Source organism: Eumetopias jubatus, unplaced genomic scaffold, assembly GCF_037043125.1.
Source record: "Eumetopias jubatus isolate StellerSeaLion01/CBP00866 unplaced genomic scaffold, mEumJub1_p1.0 scaffold_12, whole genome shotgun sequence".
Lineage (NCBI taxonomy): Eukaryota > Metazoa > Chordata > Mammalia > Carnivora > Otariidae > Eumetopias > Eumetopias jubatus.
The window spans coordinates 39,582,493-39,597,871 of record NW_028274818.1 but is presented as its reverse complement, the minus strand read 5'-3'; the positions used below and the strand labels follow the sequence as shown (position 1 = coordinate 39,597,871).

Genomic DNA, 15,379 nt, shown 5'->3' with positions numbered 1-15,379 from the left:
TGCCTTCAGCTCAGGTCATGATCCTGGAGTCCCGGGATCGAGTCCCGCATCAGGCTCCCTGCTCAGCGGGGAGTCTGCTTCTCCCTCTGACCCTCCCCGCTCTCATGCTCTCTTGTCTCTCATTCTCTCCTTCTCAAATAAATAAATAAAATCTTAAAAAAAAACAATGAAGGATTATTCACATCTTCTGATTCCTTAACATCTAGAGAAACTGAGGACAGTTGTGGAGAGTTCAGGTCTCCAAAGCGTTTGATCGACATGTGGTGTATTTTTATTATTTATTGCAGAGTATAACCTAGGAACAATGTAGAGTTTCTTTCAGCCCATCTGTAATTAACGGGTTCTTAAGAAAGGCCACATCACGGGGCACCTGGGTGGCTCAGTCATTTAAGCGTCTGCCTTCCACTCAGGTCATGGTCCCAGGGTCCTGGGATCGAGCCCCGCATCAGCTCCCTGCTCCGCCGGAAGCTTGCTTCTCCCTCTCCCGCTCCCCCTGCTTGTGTTCCCGCTCTCGCTGTCTCTGTCTCTCTCTATCTGTGTTAAATAAATAAATAAAAATCTTTAAAAAAAAAAAAAAAAGGCCACATCACATATGGCTGTCATGATGTCTTGCTCCAATGTAAACATACAGTGAAGACCTACTCTATGCTAGATGTTGAGGGGAAATACAAAGATGAACAAAACAAGCTTTTAAAATAGCCAAGGGAACAAAGTAGATATTCATAATTAAATGAATTGCCTAATCAGTACCATGTTAGTTTCAAAATGCAGTGGGAACAAAGAGGATGGAATGAAATATTCTTATTCAGTGGCTGGGGGAAAGCTTTATGTTGTGCAATACCTAGAGTTTAGGTGATTTTGGGTTTTTGTTTTGCTGCTGAATCCCGTATTGTTTTATGCCAATTATTTGGGTGGCTAGCTTCCAAAGAAGCATTCTTTTTGCCCACTGGGTTTCTCTGAGTCAGTAAATGATCGTAATGCTTTTTGCACAGTTCCCAAGTCTAGGATCATCTACTGGATCTGTGAATTACTGAACAAAGAGGGGTGGTTCCTGCCCTCAAGGTACTTATGGGCCCAGGGAGACGGGTGAGCCTGTCATCGTTAGAAATATATAGAATCTGTGATATTGAAGAGCTGTGATTGGTGAGAGGTTGAACGTGGATCTTATTGGCCAGATTCAAAGTGGGGAGGGCTGAGCAGTTGTCTCCCAGTAGGGTCCATACTGTGAAGATAAAGGTCATCCAACAAGATCTCAAGGGATCTCCTGTATTTCTGACTTCTGGGCAGAAAAGCAGCTCTTTTGCCTTTTCTGATGAATTTCCCATCCAGCTTGTGTGTGTGTGTGTGTGTGTGTGTCAGTGTTTTTAAATATACTTTAATGTGGGTCATTTTTTCAGTACTCAGACATTTTTAAGCCGTGACTATGAGAAAATGTACATGAAATGACTAAGAGTGCAGAGTGAATGGGTACCTGCGGAGTTTAAGCACTAAACCTAAAAGCCCAGTGATTAGATGTATTTAAAATTTAGTTTGGTCGATAAGTCAAAACAGTAGCCAGAGTGTAAAATTAGACTTGGCTAAACTCTTAGGGACAAAACCTGGGTGGGGTCATGGGTTTTGATGACAGAGATGCTGGAGGGAGGGATGTAGAAGGTGACGTTTGTTCAGAGTACTGATGTGTCAGAGTCCAGGGTGGACTAACTGTAGACAGAAATAAAGTCAGGCAGGATTCTCAGCCCATCACCCTGAACAGAAAAAAATCACAATCAATGACAGATCATTCCCTTTCAATACTTATCTTAGGCTGGACGGTCCCCACAGCTGGAAGGTGTTCTCTTGGTCTGGCTTGTCACTTGCCTTTTGGCCAACATAGAATCTTCGGTGGTTTCTTGAGTCTACTAGGTATGTGAGAATTGGGTCGGCTGGCACATTCCATTTCTAAGAGCAGAGGATGGCCTCTGCGTTGCACTGACCTGCTGCGATGGTAGGAAGCTGGGTTGAAGAAGATAGAATGCTAGTACCCAGTGGTCTTCCTGTTCATCTCCATCCATGGTCACCAGTAATGATCAGATCCCCTGTGTGTCTAGCCATGTGACTTAATATACGGTGGAAACTTCTATTTTTAGCTTCTGTTTCTCTAGGGATACATAATTAATTACTTTCATTCCATCATCCATTCATCAGACATTTATTAAGCCTGTCGTACTCACTTCTGGGACATAACTTCATTGAGAGAAGACTTAGCTTCTTTTGGCAGTTGTTCACTTGTGAGAATGTAGGAGCTACCTTTAAGTGGGGACTATAAGGAAGAATTCACGGCCATCCGTGATGGCCATGAGAGATGATTCTCTCACCTCATATTCGTTGATTTTCATTTATTTTCTCCTTCAGACCAGGCAGATGGCTGACAATAGTCCTACTCTCCCATCTGCTAGCTCACCACATTTTTAAGGATTCATACAAACTTCTCAGCCACAAACCTGGCTCTTTACCAGGAAGACAGATTTTTTGGAGAGTTGACTCACCCAGCTTACAGATGTAATTTAAGCTCCCTTTTCCCACAGTGGGGTTATAGGTAATATTATGAAAATAAGATTTTTGGGGCAGGCAGGTATATAGTTTGAGCTGATGAGTCAAGACATATTTATTCCTAGTATCAGAAGGATAAGGCTCCGTATTTTCCAGTGGCAATGCAGAGGAGTGGTTTTGGTCGTGCTAATCTGCATGGACCCTTATTCCTCCTTGATCTGAACTCCTTTTGCCCACCCTGAGAACTGCTTTCTTTCTTTTTTTTTTTTAATTATTTATTTAAATTCCATTTAGTTAACATATACTGTAGTATTAGTTTCAGGGGTAGAATTTAGTGATTCATCAGTTGTGTATAACACCCAGGGCTCATTAAATCACGTGCCCTCCTTAATGCTCATCACCCAGTTCCCCCCTCCCCCTACCTCCAGCAACCCTCAGTTTGTTCCCTAGAGTTAAGAGTCTCTTATGGTTTGTCTCCACAAGGGTTTTTTTCATGCTGTTGTTGATCCTTGACTGTGATTCAGCCCTGAGTTCCTTCTTTGCTACTTGGTGGCTCAGAAAGCAGTATAAACCATCAACAAGTAAAACAAATGGGCCACACTGAAGGAAAGTTTTTTTTTTTTTTGTAAGATTCTGTTCTTTTTAGAACAAGTTTAGACTTACAACAAGATTGAGGAAAAGGTACAGAGATTTCCCGTACACCCTCCACCCTCACACACGCAGCGTCTCTGCCATTATCAGCATCACTTATCAGAAGTTTTACCAAGAATGACCTACATTGACACATCGTCATCACCCAGAGTCCGTAGTTTACTTTAGGGGGTTGACTCTTCGTGTTGTACATTCTAGGGATTTGGACAAATGTCAGATGACATGTATCCATCATTATAGCATCATACAGAGTATTTTTACTGCCCTAAGGATCTGTGTGCTCTGCCTATTCACCCTCCCTTCTGCAGCCACTGATCTTTTTACTGTCTTCATAGGTTTGCCTTTTCTAGAATGTCACACAGTTGGAGTCATATAGTGTGTAGGCTTTTATCTTGGTTTGTTCCACTTAGTAATGTGCATTTAAGTTTCCTCCATGTCTTTTCATGACTTGATAGCTCATCTCTTTTTGGTGCCGAATAATAATCTATTGTCTGGATGTACCACAGTGTATTTATCCAGTCTCCTACTGAAGGACATCTTGATCGCTTTCAAGTTTTGGAAATTATGAATAAAGCTGCTGTAAACATCTATGTGTAGGCTTTCGTATGGACGTAAGTTTTCAACTCCTTTGAATACCAAGGAGCATGATTGCTGAATCATATGGTAAGAGTATGTTTAGTTTAAGAAACCACCAGACTGTCTCCCAAAGTGGCTGTACCATTTTGCATTCCCACAGCAGTGAATGAGAGTTCCGGTTGCTCCACATCCTTGCCAGCACTTGGTGGTCAGTGTTGTGGATTTTAGCCATTCTAATAGTTGTGTAGTAGTATCTCGTTGTTTTAATATGCATTGCCCTGAAGACATGATGCAAAGTATCTTTTCATGTATTTATTTGCTACCTACTTATTTTCTTTGATGAAGTGTCCATTATGATCTCTGGCTCATTTTTAATTAGGTTGAGTTTCAAGAGTTCTTTGTATATTTTGGATCAGTCCTTTATCAGATGTGTCTTTTGTAAATAGTTTCTCCCAGTCTGTGGCTTGTCTTACCATTCTCTTGACATTGCCTTTTGCAGAACAGAGTTTTAAATTTTAATGAAGCCAATAATTTCTTTCATGGATTGTGTCTTTGGTGTTGTATCTAAAAGGTCATCGCCATATCCAAGGTCCTCCAGATTTTCTCCTATTATCTTCTGGGATTCTTACAGTTTTGCATTTTGCATTTAGGTCTGTCATTCATTTTGAGTTAATTTTTGTGAAGGGTATAAGGTCTGTTTCTAGATTCTTTTTTGGGGGGGTATGTAGATTGACAGTTGTGCCAACACCATTTGATGAAAAGGTTGATTATCTTTGTTCCATTGCATTACCTCTGCCCCTTTGTCAAAGATCAGCTGACTCTATCTATGAGAGTTTATATCTGGACTCTGTTCTGTGCTGTTGATCTTCTTTCACCAATACTACACTGTCTTGTCTTTGTCTTTATAATGTCTTGAAATCGGGTAGTGTCATTTTTCCAGATTTGCTCTCCTTCAGTATGGTGTTGGCTATTCCAGGTCTTTGAAGGAATATTTTTTTTCCCTTTGCCTAAAAGCAAAAAGGTTAAGCCTTCCTGCTCAGTGTGTGATGGGTTACATTTTTGAAACTTTTAGGAGCCTCTTTCATACCATAGAAAGAACATGTCCTAATCGTACTATGAGGCAATTAGTCTCCCTCCCTCCTTCTCTCTGTCTGTATGCGTTCCTCTCTCGGTATTTCATCTACTCGGAAATGTTTATTGAGGGTCTACTTAGTGTCAGGTACTGACATTAAATGATAAGACCCAGTCACCAGTCTGTGAGGAGGTTGTGGTAGAATGGGGGAGGTGCAGAGGACATTGCAGGAGAGACCCGGGCCAATTACTGCGGGGGCTGGGGGAGGCTCCATTAACTGGTTGAGGTTTGGGAAGCCGTACAAGAGGAGATAAATTTCAGCTGAGTTTTGAAGGATGAGTAGGTAATTGTCCAATTGGAGGAGGTTGGGCAAGGGCAGTCTGATGGCAGAAGCAGTAAGGAGGCAGGAAGGAACATACTAAGTCTGGGGAAGCACCATAAACTGATTACAGCTCAGGTATGTCGTGTGCCGTGAGACATGAAGTCAGAAAGAAAGGAGTTCTGAGTGGACCATGAGGAGCCTCCTGGGCTCTATTCCGAGTATGAACTTTTTCCTGATTAAGGTTATTGGATGTTTTGTTGAGACAAAATTCACATAACGTAACATTTAATATTTTAAAGTATACCATTCAGTGGTTCTTGATATATTCACAATGTTGTACAATCATTGGCAGGATCCAATTTCAGGAATTTTTTTCTTGCCCCCTCCCCTCTTCTCTTAGCCTCTGACAACCGCTAATCTACTTTCTGTCTGTCAGTTTGCCTATTCTGGACATTTCATATAATTGCAGTCATACAATATGTGACCTTTTTGTCTGTCATCTTTGACTTAGTGTAATGTTTTCATAATTCATTCATGTGGTAGCAAATATCAGTACCTCATTCCTTTTTGTGACTAAATAACATCCCATTGTATGGACAGAATGCATTTTGCCTATCCATTCATAAGTTGATGGGCATTTGGATTGTTTCCTCTTTTTGGCCATTATGAATAATGTTGCTGTTTGTGTGGGAACATGTGTTCTCAGTTCTCTTGGGGATATACCTAGGAGTGGAATTGCTGGGTCAGATGATAACTCCATAATTAACTTTTTGAGGAACTGCCAAACTGCTTTCCAAGTCACTGGAGATTTTTAAGACGGAGCAAAACAGACTCGGATTCTATTTTAACATCACACGCTCTAGGACTGTATTTTCTTTCGAGACCAGGTATTTCTACTTCTGTTATGTTTCCCTAGTTCAGGGCATCACAGCCAACAGCAGTGAAACCTGTCTGGTTCTTTTAAATGCCATCGTTGTGATTGTCATAAAGGAATCTGTACCCACTAGCACAGAATGTGGCAGAAAGAAGTGGTGTTGGGGTGTTCTCTCTCCCTCTATGATGTATTGTAGAGAAAGAGTTTTTCTTTTTTTAAGAAGAACCTTGATTAAATTATAGGCTATTATTAGGGAGTTTATTGTACTTATAAACTGTACTTGGATTCCCTGTAATTTGTTATAATTAATGCAGGAGTTCAAGAGCAGAAAGCAAGGATCAGGTTGTGGCATGCTTTTCTCTTTTGCAACACCTTGCTATCGTTGGCCTTTTTTCACTAGTAGTGAAGTGAAGGCCTGTGTGTGTTTGTGTGCATTTAAACAAACATTATCCTTTTTAGGAAAGAATTGCAGTCCTTTGACTCACTGAAACTTAAGGAGTCCTGATAAGAAGTTAGGCGTCTGTGGCAAAATAGGGTATCGATCGATGAACGTTGAAAACTTCTGGAATTGACTTTTTGCCGAGACAGTCTTGCCTGTGTGTGTGTGTGAGCATATGCACGTGTTTGTATTTTCATGCATGCACATGTATTGGCTTGTGGTGTGAAACGGCGAGGAGAAAAACTTTCCCTTTTAAGGTTATCTTTGCTGAGTTATAGTTTTAGTCTTGCCCCCACCCCCACCTTGGGTTATTTCAATTTTGCAGTTGCAGGAGTGTTGCCTTTGTTGTCTGCTCAACAATGCAGAGTTTTAATTGACTGTGAACTTGAACACTCATTAAGTATAAGATAGTGCATGGGTCAGGTGGCAGATACATTATTATACTCGAATAATCATCAACTGAAATCTTCTCAGGGGTTTTGAGGATAGAGGGACAGAGGCATTCAGGTTTATCTGGTTGCAGGCCTGCGTGTGTCCTGTTTATCTGGTCCTGGCAGACAGAGAAAACAGGGTGGGCCACCCTGGCCATTATCTGGATTTACAGTGGTGAACACCCTTTGGAATGGATGGAATGTTCTCTTTCTCTCCTGCTGGTATCTCTGTCAATCTCAGCGTTAAAATTATGTTCCTTTGCTGTTCTGTACCCCAGAATTCTAGGACAGCCTGTCCTCCATCCCCTCTTGTCTTTCATAGTAGAGAAACTTGTACATTTATTTCTTACTTGCCCCATATAACGTCAACCAGAAAGCAATGGTAGTGCTTTGGTACATCCTGCACTGTCCTGGGAGAGCTAGGTTCCAGTACATTCTAGCAAGATTCTTCTGATGTGGCTGATTGTGAAGGAAGCTTTCTAGTGAGGAAACCCTTTCCTTTATAATAACAGTAACAAACAACCCATCTTTCTCTCGCCCTCCCACTGGAGTAGAGCCTTCGCAGACTGAGGAATGTAGGGATGGTATTGACATGCTCCCCTCTCTCTAACTTGTCACATCTGTACTGACCAGGCACATGGGAAGAGAGAAGCTGGGTTGACTGACCTTGACCTGTAGAGAAGGGGGAGGCAGACCGGAGCTGCCTGATAACAATGGTAGGCAGGTCGATAGTTAGAGCTTACAGAATGCTTTCACTAACCTATTTTTAACTCTGAGAAAGCATTTTATTTCTCTCTCCGATCTCCTTGGGCACTGGGGGTAAAAGGAGTAATGCATGGGTGATATGTGCCCATCGTGCCACTCATCAGGGGTTTATTAAGTCAGCTAGCAACAGAATGAAGTCTAGATCCCTTCTTCATGATCCATAACGTAGAAGTACCTCGATTCAGCGCAAGAGTCAGTGAAGACTGTGTGTGACACTTAAGGATGAACTACAGTCTGCTTTTTTAAAAAAAAAATCTGCCTTCGGAAATACATACACGTAAGGGCCGTTCGTACCCACTTCTGGCTAGAACCTCTCCTTCTAGGTGGGAGCCTACCGTCAGAGACCCCGCTCTCTCGATTCTACTTTGCCCCTCTGTGCGTCTTACAAGGTTGTTAACGAGTCATCAGAATACACAGCTTGGTCTTCCTTCCCTCCGCCTACCTCTGGAGGAGGAAAGTGAAATTTCCCGGAGGCTGCAGCTGGGACCAAAACCCAGGTCCGAGTCCTCTTACAACTGTCCTGCCCTATGTTTGACAGAAAAGCGCCTCATGTCAGCGTCTGCCTCGTATGCGGTGGCACACGCAGTCGGATGGGGCGGAAGGCTGCTTGGTGATCGAAGCCTTTCCTTAGAGGCAGTAGGATCCTAAAAACCACCAGGTAGTGTCATTTTTATTTTCGTTTTTATTTTTGGACTTCGGTGGAACCGATGGCTTGGTCACAAGGGCTTGGAACCAGATCCCACTCTCACCGCCTATGTGGCTCTGGTCCATCGGGCCCTGCCTCCAAGAGCAGTGTGACCTTGGGCAAGTCATTCTTCTCCCTCCTACACAGTTTCCTTCTCTAAAAACAAAAGGGTAGGACTTGGATTTTGAAATCTTTCCCTTGTCAGATAGCTTAGGCTAAATCATGTCGTGACGACATATGACCCACGGATCTCTGTGGCCTTCAGAAATAGAGGCTTGTTTCTTGCCCACCTTCCGTGTCCACTGTGTCCACTGCCTTCCCTCCCGGGAGCTCAGGCCAACCAAGGGGCAGTCGTACTTGGACGCTGCAGGTCTCAGGGCAAAGGGAAACAGACGGCTTGGAAGGCTTCTGCTCCTGGGTGGCATGCCATTCCCTTGACTCCAGAGTTGATGAGGTTGGTGGGCAGGTAGGGGGAGGACAGAGGGGAGGCTTCACGGAGAGCAAACATTTGGAACAGTCCTAATGACCACCCCCTCTCCTGTCTCCACCATCCTGTGATTTATGCTGAGAACCGTGGAGCCCTTGAGAAGCACCATGGCACCATGACCAAAATCAGCTCTTAAGGCTTTTAGACTTTCGTGGCTATTCTCTGTTGGAGACACTTCTGCTGAACTGGACTTGGAATGAATATTTCACTTGTGGGAGGGGTGGGAGAAATACTTTAAAAGCAACATGTCCTCGGCCTCTGCGTTCCTCTCGCCTTATTTGTGGTTCTGTGGTAGTACACTCCATACTTTTCAGAACACCACATGGAATGTCTCAATCTGAGAGGTAGTAACAGACCTGCAAATAGAGCCGAGTTGCATAAGTGCTTAGATAAATTCCCCACATATAAATGGAAAAGAGAGATTGAAGATCTGAACGGTACATCTATAAATGTTGAGGATAATGTTACAGGGTATAATTTTGAAAGAGTTCTTTGATATGACTGTCAGAAGTACTGAATGCTCTATTGATTTGACCTTTTGGCATTTTTTAAAACTTCCTTTTCAGAATCTCAGGGGGAGGAAGGAACATGGAAAAGTCACTTATTTTCTTGAGATTGGATGGAACTGTTCCAGACAGATGAGACAAGACCTCCCAAGACTGGTTCATATTATCTGTCAGTTTCCAATTGTAATATTTAACAGCACTGACTATCAGGAAGCTTTTCTGTTTCCCCTAGAGAAACCTGAATTTTAATCTCTATGGATTAAAAACAAAACAAAACAAAGCAAAAAACTTTGAAAGTAGAAATTTTACCTTTCCTCAACAAGCGTAGTTATATTCATCAGTCGGTAGAGGGAGAGCAGAATCCTAACCTAAAACCATTCATTGGACCCCAGCAGTCAGATGGACTATTTACAGGTCTTTGGATATGAAAAATATTAAAAAGTTTTCCTTGTGAGCTTGGGTTTTCAAAGAGGATCCCTTTGGAAAGTTGGCAAATACTTACTTTCCTGGCATGAAGATTGATTGTGTGTGTGTGTGTGTGTGTGTGTGTGTGTGTGTGTTTCTCCCTCCACCCAAAGCTATGACAGGGTGGAGTATACCTCCGTGAAATTGCATGTTTCCAAAATAGGATTCGCTGTTGTATTTTTACCACCGTTAGAACTGAATCTCTAATCAAAAATAAGCAAAAACCAAACATTCTAGAAATAGAATTTCAGCTTATATTCTCTAATTTAGTCTTCATAGAGGATAGAATTATTATACTTTACAGAAGCGCCTTTTGAGCAGAAACACTCCCAAACGGTTTCCAAAGTGGTCCAGTTTCATTCTCATTTCTGCGATCACACATCCTAATCTCCACAGTCTTACATGGTAATAGCAGCATATCATTTAATGCCGTTCAAATTCTCCCGTAGTCTGGATGGCTGCCAGGAAAGAGCTTTGCTTTCTTCAGCTCCTCTGTCTTGTGTCCCAGTACAAGCCTATGTCTAACCTGAACGACCAGGAGCAATCCTGGTGTTCCTTGCTAGTGGATGCGGACACACCGTTGCCTCGAACGGAGTGGCTCTGTTGTAAAACTCCCTCGTGTGTTACAGAAGTGATAGCTGTAGGTGAAGTTGGAATCAGCAAGATAAGAAAACTGTACCTATTGTTTTGCTGGATCCCGTGGATTATATTCCCAGAGGTATCAGCTGATCAAAGGCTCTAGCCATGGCAGATGACGCTAGGGTAACACCTTTTAAAATGCTTTACTCTTTGGTTCTTAAAAATTGAGCCCTTAATAGCACACTAGAGAGAGAACCATGACGTCAGTGGTTCAAGAGCGGATGAGCATCCCCGCAAGGCGGAGACTCTTGTAAACCTCTCCAGGATGTCCCTCAGCATCGAACCAATTTCTGCATATAGGAAGTGCTTAATAAGTGTGAATATCCATGTTTCTCCTGGGCTTGGAGAGCAGAAAATAAGTCAGAACTGCTCAAGATGGGGTGCCTGGCTGGCTCAGTTGGTTAAGTAACAGACTCTTGATTTTGGCTCAGGTGATCTCAGGGTCGTGGGGTGACAGGCTCTCAGCTCAGTGGGGAGTCTGAGGATTCTCTCTCTCTCTCTCTCTCCCTCCCCCCTCTGCCCCTCCCCCTTTCTCTAAATTAAATAAATCTTTAAAAAAAAACACTCAAGATGGCAAGGAACGGATGGCATTATAGAAGAGCTGCGACGTTGTAAGATTAGGAGGAGTAGGTGAACTTTACCACTTTTTCCTACCTTGGGAAATTGGGTGTTCTGGTTTGTTTTGTTTGTTTTTCTTTTTTGAGAATTCCATTTGTACCTTTCTTCAGTAAACTTAAGATTCCTTCCTATCCTGAAATTCTGGGGTTTTGTTGTTGTTATTTGGTTGTTTTATTTGGTTTTCATATCCTGTAAAATTTTTCTGAAAAAAGTCCCAACAGAATCCTCTGGTAATAAGATGAAGTAACACTTCCTCATCATTCTTTTCTTCTTCTCCTCCTACTTTCAGAAGTATGGTCTTCAGACTAAGTGGCTCCTCTTCAGTGATCTATCTGCTTTCACAAGGAACTCTTGACACTTAAAAGATCTTTTGCTGACTTAGGACTCCCTTGCCTCAGTTTCCACAAGGAGGTGTTCTCCTCTCTAAGAACCGGCTAGGTTAGAAGCATAAAAGATCTTCCATAAAAGGCTCCTGGGCAGTTCCCAGTCTCCTGAAGGGAAAGTGACCTTACAGGAATGAGTGGAGCTTTTACTATTTCCTTGAAAACTGGCCCAGAGGCACAAGACAGGTGACAGCGGAAAACCAAGAACCAGGCTGGGGAACAAGGAAAGAACATGGCAGACGTTGCTGAGGAGGAACCTTGAGGGGAGGGAACACAAACAGGAAACGTGCTGTGCTACATGGAAAGGGAAGTAGGCTTCCGAAGCCCATATTTTCCCTCCTAGTTCAGGTTTTACTGAGCTCTCTCCCAGGTGGTGAACTAGTAGTGTGCATCAGATTATACTTTTAGACATGAATCTGTTATTTAGGTAAGGCTGTAAAAGCTGAGCTTTGCTCGTGATTGACAGGGGGCACAGTCCTTGAAGCAGAGGCGCTAACATAAGCCATTTCTGTTGGAGCGCTTGGAGCTCCAGATAAAACCATGGAACCCGAGAGCCTTGACACTTACCATGTGCCCAGATTGCTCTCTTTTCCGCCTCGGAATGGGAGAAAAGTAGGCAAACAGTAGGCGCCTGTGTTACGGGAGTGCGTGGGACTACACACTTCTGTAGTGTTAACTCACCTTGGGCTAAACGTTTGCAAACGTTGAGCTGGAATACACCTGAGCTTGGGGACTTTAGTGAACAGGTGAAAAAAGGAAACCAGCAGATAACATGAAGCATATTTTAACTGTAGCGAACCACATTTCTTTAGTCTTCTCTATTTTGATCTACTCTTGGTGTTTCTTTAAATTCATACACAATTATTGCTTCAGAATGTTTTCATTTACTCTCTTCTCTGCTGTGACTAATGAAGAGACAGGTTATGACTTCCGCTTTTCCTTCCACAGCAGATGATCGCCCAAAACTACCCCCTACCCCCCAGGCAGTGCCTTCAATTTCACAGCGTTTTTGAAAGTATCCTGCCTAGGATTGCCTCCTTATTTGTGCACTTTCGGGAGACAGCAGCACTGCTCCTTCATTACCAGCAAAAGACTTTTAGCCACGTGATCTTCTGTGTAAGGGCTTCGAATCCATGATGCGCCTCACCAGCTAAGGAGAGAATACTAGGTGAAATGGAGCCGTGTCCGCTGATGTCAGAGCACGGAGTGGGCACAAAGCTTTTCTGCCCATACCAGGGACTTGTCTCTGAAAATCAGCACTGATACTTATTATATACATTGCTTGATTTAATCAATTGATGTGGACAGGAAGTACAATCACTGATTCGGTAGCAGAGCCTGTAAGATGATTATGGCTAATTTTAGGTGAAGGTAGGGTGGGAGTAGAAAGAACATGCTGTTTTTCTATTATATACTAAGTTTTACTAAAACGAATTTTTTAATAACTCTGCATTGGTCCTTCTGATTGGAATACAGATTTTTCCTACCAGAGACTGACGTGGTTGTCTGTACCCCCATCCAGTCGACCCAGGAGGAGAGAGGAAGTAGAGACTCTGTGGAGGAGGTAGAGACCCTGAGTCCTTCCCTCAGATAGGCATTGGATTGCCATGTAATGATGTCCATGATATCAAGGTAGAGACGACAGTAATTAGCTCTCAGTGCTGATTGCCCCTCTCTAAAAGAGTTGAGCTTTGGATCACTCTTGAGCTCCCTGGATTGCCATGTCCCAAGTTTAGAAAAAGTAGAGAGTTATGGTTACCAAGAGCAGAAAGGTTGTTAGCATTTGCCAAGAATTGATGCCAGGATAAGTCTGTTCTAGAGGGGACTGTGTTTTAAGAGTATGGTCAAGGAAAGGAGAGTGCTAGGAAGAAAGGTTTGGGGTGAGGAGGTTTCTAAATGTTCAGGTAATTCCCAGAGTCCAGCTTTATTGGCTTCTGAGGACAGCGGTCTGCTCTGAGGCTGGATGTTGCACATGGGCACACACTGTTTACCTGCACTTTGCTGGGTTGAGGATGTACTTTGGGTTGGATTTTTGTGAGTCACAGACCTGTAGGGTGAGCCTCGCTCTGAAAAGCTTTGTCCTAGCCACTAGCAGAAGGCCAAATGATTTGGCCTGTTTGTGATCCACCCCACCAAACTGTTGAGTTTAAAAAATGGCGTGTTTCCAGAATTGTTGTAGGAATACACCACTGTTGGATGTCGGTTTGGCAGCCCTGCTGCCATGGGTGTCCAGGTGTGGAAGAACATTTTCCTTCCCGGTCTCTGTTATGAAGAACTGGTCCTTATCAACTGTTTCATCCTGCTGACCTACAATGAGATGATTTGATGAGAATGCTCTCAACCTGAGAATGCTCTCAAACTGAGAATGCACGGGATGTGGCACCTGCCACATCAAACAAAGATAAACACAGGCAGAGGGCACTTTCCATCTTTTATGGAGCTGACCTTTATCGGCATCACCTGTGTGTCCTGCTGGGTACACAGGGTTTTACATCCAGAGACATTGATCTTGTGGGAACATATTCCAAGTATGTGTTTTTAAGGTTATTTGTTCCTCTGTTCCCACGACCAGATATCAGTATTACCTGCAAGTCAAAAAAGACGTGCTTGAAGGGCGGTTGCGGTGTACGTTGGAACAGGTGATCCGGCTGGCTGGCTTGGCTGTGCAAGGTAAGGAGCGCGATGGCCGCCATGTGAAATCCCAGTTTTTCTGTGACTGCGGTGTTGCTGGCCTCTCAGAGGGAAAAACTGAATTTACTTAGATAATCCCTTAGTAACTCTCACTTTTCATTCCAAGATACATTACAAATGCAGAAATAGAAAAAATGAAGCAGAAATCGTGATTTTTTTTTTTTTTTTGGTGGCAGGCTGGTGGCTTTCCCAAAGCTGTTTGCAAATTGTTCATGCTTGTATAATTTTAGTTTTATTTGAAGAAATAGCAGCTTTCATCCTGCCTTTAATTAAAGCTACATTCAGGGTTTGTGGAACATTTTCTCAGAATTATTCCACTGCCCACTGTGGTCATATTTTGTGGCTTCATGTTATGACTCTTTGACTTTCCCATCACTTTCAAGTGTGATAGCTTTAAACATTGTGGTATAATTTATTCTCACACAGTTACTTCATTTTTTTTTAAAAGATTTTTCTTTTTTTTTTTTAATTTGAGAGCGAGAGAATGAGTGGAGGGGAGGGGCAGAGGGAGAGGGAAAAGCAGACTCCCTGCTTGAGCAGGGAGCCAGATGCTAGGCTCAGTCCCAGGACCCTGAGATCATGACCTGAGCCGAAGGCAGACGCTTAACCCACTGAGCCACCCAGGTGCCCCTATTCTCACAGAGTTGAAGAGAGAAATTTAAAATGCACAATTGTAGGGGCGCCGGGGTGGCTCAGTGGGTTAAGCATCTGACTCCTGATCTCAGCTCAGATCTTGATCTCAGGGTCGTGAGTTTGAGCCCTTTGTTGGGCTCCACACTCAGCATGGAGCCTACTTAAAAAAATGAAAATAAAATAAAATGCACGATTGTAATATGAAGCAACAAACCCATAGTGGAGTATATTTACCTTTCAGTCTGTCCTATTTAGATTTGTTTTAATTTTTCTAAATTGTTACATATATTTTTATTTAACCTATGTTACATGATTTTCACATAGATTTATACATGACTCTTTATTGAGTGGTGGCTTAATTGCTTTTAGTCAGTATCGGAAAGATCAGAATGTGATTTTTTAAAAGAAACACGCGTCTCTTTCAGTCATTCTTTTTCCTTAAAATCAGTTCCTGTCCAAATGGAATGCCAGCCACCGAGTCCTTGCTGCGTGTGGACTGCTGTTGCAGAAGCTGTGAACTGAACTTCCCATCCCAAACTCTGAACTGAAGTTGAACCTTTTGGGTTCTGGAATGTCTAAAGAGGCAGCTTCCTTTGATTCTTTCATCCTGGGC

General features: G+C 42.9%; 1 protein-coding gene across 1 annotated transcript in view; it reads left to right on the top strand.

The window, feature by feature from the left end:
* The window catches only part of PTPN14 (protein tyrosine phosphatase non-receptor type 14), a 98,668-nt gene that overhangs the window by 35,195 nt on the left and 48,094 nt on the right, over nucleotides 1-15,379 (top strand). Inside the window, 1 exon segment of the mRNA XM_088016715.1 lies at nucleotides 14,015-14,112. Coding sequence (XP_087872841.1) covers nucleotides 14,015-14,112 — 98 coding nt within the window.